Below are 6336 nucleotides of genomic sequence, written 5' to 3' on the forward strand. Positions count from 1 at the left end.
GGGGGGGTGATCCGGAGAGAGTCGTGATGACTATCCCCGTTTCTGCCTCCCTGAAAGGAGTATTTTTAGGGTTTATGTATGTTTATGTTCTACAGTTGGTAAATAAATGTACTCTAATGTAAGACTAGTGATTCACTATTATAAAACATCTCGCCTATTTGAAGCCAGAGGAGGAGCAGGAGAGCATAAACACAAGGCCCAACAGAGTCTTTAGTTTAAATAATCTAAACCATAGTCTAAATTCTGACCTTCACTACCCCTCTTATCGCCTCATTTCTAATCCTATCCAATTTGATCATTCCCAAAGAGAACCTCAGCATGACCAGCAATAAGAGGGGCAGTGAATGTGAGACGTTTTGGAGACAAGGTTTGGACATACCAAGAGAAGAGATGGAGACTATAGCTGAAATATATCATGTATAAATAACCTAAGGGGCGAGCACTCTTTTGAAGTGATGACTAGTTATTACCGTAACGATTTAGTAAAAAAAAAAAAAAAAAACAGAACTTGCATTTTGCACTCGGGACTTGCTTTATGCAAGATTAAAACTTGTTCTCTGGAAAGTTCTAATTCAATATATTTATAACCGTAAATCATTTAAATTCGCTTTTATTCCCCGCAGCGTTGCGGCGCATGCTTGTAATTTAACAACATAAAACAGTCTGTTGGTTTAGCTGACAATGCGGAAGATAAAAACCTTCACACTCGAGTGCGCTGGCGCGTTCGCGTGGAGTTAGAGACGCACGAGCAACCAGCAGAAGAAGGGTTCCCCTTTCCAACAACACCTTTGTGCGCAGAGCGCAGACGCCGATGGCGGCCTCTACGGCGTGAAAGCTCGACCGTCAACCATCGGAGGAAGTATTGAAACGTGCGTTACTTCCAGCGAAGTGAACCAGACTGTGAATCGCGCTTTTTTATTTTACGCAGCTCGTTGTGCGCTCTCACGGCGCGCTTTCGATCGCAAATACCCAAAGAGCGCAAAGAGACAGACCTTGAAAGACTTACGGCTCTCAAGGAGAGGAGGGGGAGCGCAGCGGGGGGGTCTTCCCTCGCATGCGATGACCTCCGTCAGAAAGACGCGCAACTCGCCCAGTGGACCGTGATGGACGCGCGCTCCGTACCGCAGGTCACCCTCACCCCGGACGGCTGCGGGACCTCCAGGGTGGTGCTGCAGGAAGACTGGGAAGGTGCGAGGAACGGGCCCCTGCGCAGAAAGCTATCCAACTCCTCCGTCTCCTCCACGGGATCCTCCGCCGGGGGGGAGTCCGAGGACGACCTGCTGAGTGACAGTGAGAGCAAAAGCAAAGGGCTCGTTACTCTGGAGCATCTGGTGGAGGCTGAAGACGTGAGTAGACAACATGCCGGTGTTAAAGTGGCTCCTTATTGTTCACCTCACAGTTTATGACTATTTATAACATTTAAAAAACACTAAATTCCCCATCTGCTTTTCATTCAAACCACCTGCCCAGATACATTCTGAGCGTACAGTAGAGTTTGCATGGGAGAAAATATTACATTTCTTATTTCAGATGGGAATCCCCTGTAAATAGCAAGTGTTATTTGATGCTGTCAAAACATGGAGCAGTGAAGAGCAGCAGCAGCACGTAAACGGCAAACTATTTCAGACAAACAGGCTGCCATTCAACAGCTTTCTGTCTCTTCTGTGCCATCAGTGTTCCTCAGAGATGAGGGGCATTTCACCTTATTGACCTTCGGTTAGGTACGCTGCATTTCCCTCGCTAATAATCAGATCGTCTCGCCGCTCTTTTCCATTTTTCAGCCGAGGTTCAACACAGAAACGACGCGACGAGGCCTCTGAAGGCTGGGCAAGCCTTTGTTGCTTCATTAGTTCTATATCTCTGTCAACTGATAATTATTCTACAGACGTTTTGCCACGGGCTCTGCAGAATCACATGACGCACGGTACAGCGTACCTGTTAGAAATATTTTGCATGTCAAAAGTCAGATCAGCCAGTCCTTCTCTATTTTGGAACTTTAAGTCTTGTGCTTCCCTCCTTCAGCACACACAGGAGTGTTGAAGGATTGGCTTTTAGGATAATGCAAAGGGAGGAAATGTGTTTGCCTTTGGCATTCTTAGCTGATAAAAGCTCCAGCCCCTGCTGACAGGGTCCTTTCTTTCCGTGAAATATGCGTGCATGTGCACTCAAAAAGTGCCGTTTCACTCCATTCAGAAGGTCACGATCTATGTATAGATTTCTCTTTTCCTATTTGAAAGACTTCTCTAGATTTCTATCGTCTGCGCATGCTGTTGAAGGGGGTGATTTAATAGTGAGTCACCTCCTGGTCGCTCCTCTCTGCTTTGTATCTGCGCTGTCATCACAATACAGTGGATGTGTGTTTTCACGGTGCTACCAGGTCTCTGGTTCCATACAAGGTCTCCAGCTGTCAGCTTCTTTTAAACAGACTGAATACACATTGCCTGCTAAGCTTGTGAGAGAGGGTCCAGGATAGCTGTGTGTATTCTCTGAACCTAACTTTGTCCAGTGATGTCAAGATCAGACACACACACACACACACACACACACCGTGTCTTTTGTGGTCAGTCCTATATCAAACATAACCAGTCAGATATTAGCAAATGTGTTATTGGTTGTCATCCATAATAATAATATCAAAGCCATAAATAGAGCCAAACTGCTTTCATTGATTTAACAAGAGCAGCATCCAAAGTCCAATTGATTACTTATAAATATGCACCGTTTTTTTTTGTTTCGTTCAAATAAATCATCCCTCTTTACCGAGTATTTCTACCCTTAGGTGGGCAAAGACTTCAGTTCATGAACTTCTTTTTAATAACAAGTTATTGGTATCCATATTAGTTAACCGTCAGTCAGAGGCGATGCTGTGATGCCAGTTAACTGTGTCAATCAAATAAATTGATCTTACTTTATGGCAAAGTAAGAAACATTCTGCGTTTGGTAGGAACACTTTCAGGGCACTCCCTCAGTAGAGCGAATGCCTCTGCCAAGAGCCCAAAATTTCATTATTTAAATGAAACCTTTATTATTATTATTAGCCTCCTGGATTTGCTTTATCCAAATTGTTTTCTACATTTAATGAAATGTAAGAAGAATGCATTTTTATGTTAATTATGATTTAAGGTAAAAAACAAAATAAAAAAACAAGCCAAAGTACCAGTACTTTCACTTTCTGAATACTTCTTCGACTAACTAGTAATAAGGCAGTTTCTGGTGCGCTGTGCTTCTTGAAGTAAGTGAACCTGTTATTTCAGGTATATTTAAATTGTTATCTGTTCAAACACTTGGTGTCTGTGATCACTGCTGAAAGGGACGGCATCGTCGGAACACATGAAATCAGACTCCGTCTATATGTAAATATGGGCGAGAGATCTGCAGGCCGTCATGCTTAGTTCACTATAATAAGCTCCCATTCCCTCTCAGCATTACGCCGCACAACTCCACTTTATATCAGTCGAGAAATGCAATCAGTTCGTAAATTGATGAAAATAGAGGCAAGAACCTTTTTGACAATAAAGCTTGAGTTTCACAGCAATAAAATATTTTTTTCTTTTTGCAGCGTAACACCCTTATAACAAAATATTACAGGAAACACACGGCACTGCAGTAAATGAAGCATGTAAGGCTGAGCTCTGCTGTCAGAGAGGACAATGAGCTGCTCACAAAAAAATAAGAATCCTTCTTTCATTTCCTGTTTTATTCAGAACTCACATAATATGTAACAACTAGTGGCTAAAGATAGCCTCTAAGGACATACAGACAAATTTAGGCCATAAAAGAAAAACTGTGTTAAAGTGTCAATTCAGCGATGGTCAGGATTCTGGGATTTGCCAGCCATCTTTCTTCTTCTTCTCTTTTTCTTTCTTCAGGTTTTAATAGTTGGGTTAATGTGTCTGTCAAATAAAGGAAACCGATAAATGCACCGATCTCTAATAGACCGAGAGGGTGGCTGCAAGATTGTTCTTAATCTTATCTGGTGTTAGAGCATCAGATTTCTGCTTACAAAATGGAAATTTGACCCACAAATTGTGCTTATTTTATTCTTGAAAATAAGCAGTAAATAATGAGAAAATGTGGTTGACTTCAAAATTCAAAGTTGCAATTCAGTCTGGAAGTGGAAGATACATTTTTTGAGTACAGTTATGGGTTGGTCCTACAAAGCCAGAGTAAAAACAGCTGTTTGGAGAACAATTGTTAAAATCAAATCATAAATAAGCACTAATATCTCTTTAAAATGTGACAGTAGTGCAGCAGCAAATGTCTTATAGTTGCACTTTACCTGTGTTGGGCTGATTTTACTGATGAAAGACACATTTCAGTGTTTCACAAAAAGCAGAATCCAGGCATCAGATTTTCTGGGCTGAATTCCTTATGTGTTCAGATTCCTGTTTAGACATCTCAGACTGGACCAAAGTTCAGTAACATTTTGTGATTTGACTCTGTTCTCTGATGCTCACCTTTCTGGGTTTTATTGATTTTACAGAGCAGACCGCCATGGTGGAAGCTGAAGACGATGGTCCAGTGGCCCTTCAGTGCTACCCAGAGGAAAAAAGTGAGCTGGGTTCAGCTCGCAGGGCATAAAGGTGCGATCTGTTCAGATAATACTGTTTCTGCTGCGCTGACATGGATTAAAACGCACGACAGAGGCTTTCTGTCAGAGATAATCAAGTTTTCCTTTTCATGCTTAAATCCAACTATTCAGGCAATTTCAAAGCAGCAGAAGAGGGCACCATCCTGAAAAAGCTATCAGAAAATGAGATGCAGTGTTTCGAGAAGCTGAGGGACGACGCGCTGCTCCCGTTTGTGCCTGGTTACCGTGGCGTCGTAGAAAAAGACGGAGAGTCCTTCGTTCGTATGACTGACCTGCTGTCAAGCTTCGATCTTCCAAATGTGATGGACTGCAAGATGGGAGTGAGGTAAAGAAGACCATTTGTACATGCGTGCATTTATTTTAGATGAACATGTATCTCCTTTGAACATGTTTAAGCAACGTCAAAAGGAGACATTTATACGTGGTGTGTTTCTGCTGTGCAAATAATGAATTTGAAATGAAATTTCCAGGTAATTTAACTTTGGGTTTCTGTATTTGTTGAATTGAATTAATGAGACTTTGCAAACACTGCCTGAAGTGTCTTGGCTCTATAAGGGAACACCTGCTGTAACTGCAGGCTGTCAGCTTGGCTTCCTGCCGCAGCCGGCTGGGCGCCTCATTTTGTTGTGTGCATGGACACACACACACACACACACACACACACACACACACAGGGTGTCCCTGGAGACTCCCCTGTGTCAAAAACACTTTCAACCACAGAGTTGCAAAACTGCTTAAGCAAACATGTAACTGACGGAGTCGAACACTGAGGCTGGAGTCTCCTCTTTCTTCAGCAGAGGAAACAAACTGAAACTGAAATTTACATGTTTTCATGTGTGTCTGGTGTGGCTCCAACTAGTGACAATGTCCACCAGCAGAGTCTGTGGGGTTCCACAGTAGTTAACACAACATATGGTTCTCTTTGTGTGGCTCAGCATTGGCATTTTTGTACACTATTACACAATAAAAACATGGAATTTTGAGAAGAATTAATCATCATATAACTTTTTTTTTTTTTTTTGCAGGTTCTTTGGAATGAAGAGGGTCACTAGTCAGAGTCATGTTAATAATAAATCATAATAAAACTCCTCCCGCAAACCAGAGTTGTTTTCATGACAGATTTGATTTAATTTTCTTAATACCTGTGCGGTTATTTATTTATAGTGGTTTTAAAAAAAAAATCCCTTGGATAGATTTGATTGGAAATATACACTGTGCATCAGTTTCACCAAAAAAAAAGTATGCTTATGCCAACTGCCACTCTTGATATTTCAATAGCCGACGGTGTTAAATTGAGGCAAGCCCTGAAAGTAAACAGACGTCACTGTTTATATGCTAAGAGCAGATTAATCTGTAAATATCTGAAGCAGTTATTCCTGCTTTTATTCAGGACGTACTTGGAGGAGGAGCTCGTTCGGGCGCGTGAACGGCCAAGGCCGAGGGAGGACCTGTACAGGAAAATGGTGGAGGTGGAGAGCGACGGGCCGACTCCTGAGGAGCATTCCCAGCGAGGGGTCACCAAACCTCGCTACATGCAGTGGAGGGAAACCATGAGCTCCACCCACACCATGGGATTCAGGATAGAAGGGATCAAGGTAGCGGGAGCTTATTAACACGGCACAGCCATGAAAGATACTCAAGCAGTCATCAAGCAAAATCTAAATGTCATACTTGGTTAAAAGACAGATGTTTCCTCTGGACTAAAAATAGCCTAAAAGGAGAGTCGCTGTTGCACAGAATACGTG

The 6336-nt window shown here is 42.5% G+C and overlaps 2 protein-coding genes across 2 annotated transcripts in view; one reads left to right on the forward strand and one right to left on the reverse strand.

The window, feature by feature from the left end:
• Positions 1-1088: 1088 nt before the first annotated feature.
• itpka (inositol-trisphosphate 3-kinase A) lies at positions 1089-6204 on the forward strand. Its single transcript, XM_068752099.1, has 4 exons — positions 1089-1346; positions 4484-4583; positions 4703-4916; positions 5982-6204. Exons 1-4 carry the CDS (start codon positions 1104-1106, stop codon positions 6202-6204), a joined length of 780 nt encoding a protein of 259 aa, XP_068608200.1. The 5' UTR covers positions 1089-1103.
• An 87-nt stretch (positions 6205-6291) lies between these two features.
• The window catches only part of LOC137907743 (Krueppel-like factor 11), a 2724-nt gene continuing 2679 nt past the window's right edge, over positions 6292-6336 (reverse strand). Inside the window, exon 5 of the mRNA XM_068752100.1 lies at positions 6292-6302. Within this exon, the coding sequence (XP_068608201.1) occupies positions 6292-6302 (11 nt within the window). The remainder of the gene's footprint in view (positions 6303-6336) is intronic.

This window comes from Brachionichthys hirsutus, chromosome 18, assembly GCF_040956055.1.
Source record: "Brachionichthys hirsutus isolate HB-005 chromosome 18, CSIRO-AGI_Bhir_v1, whole genome shotgun sequence".
In the NCBI taxonomy this organism is placed as follows: domain Eukaryota; kingdom Metazoa; phylum Chordata; class Actinopteri; order Lophiiformes; family Brachionichthyidae; genus Brachionichthys; species Brachionichthys hirsutus.

Coding starts and splice junctions, on each gene's coding strand:
- itpka (XM_068752099.1), top strand. CDS start 1,104: ATGGACGCGCGCTCCGTACCGCAGGTCACCCTCACCCCGGACGGCTGC. Junction 1,347..4,483: donor ATCTGGTGGAGGCTGAAGAC/GTGAGTAGACAA, acceptor TTGATTTTACAG/AGCAGACCGCCATGGTGGAA. Junction 4,917..5,981: donor GACTGCAAGATGGGAGTGAG/GTAAAGAAGACC, acceptor GCTTTTATTCAG/GACGTACTTGGAGGAGGAGC.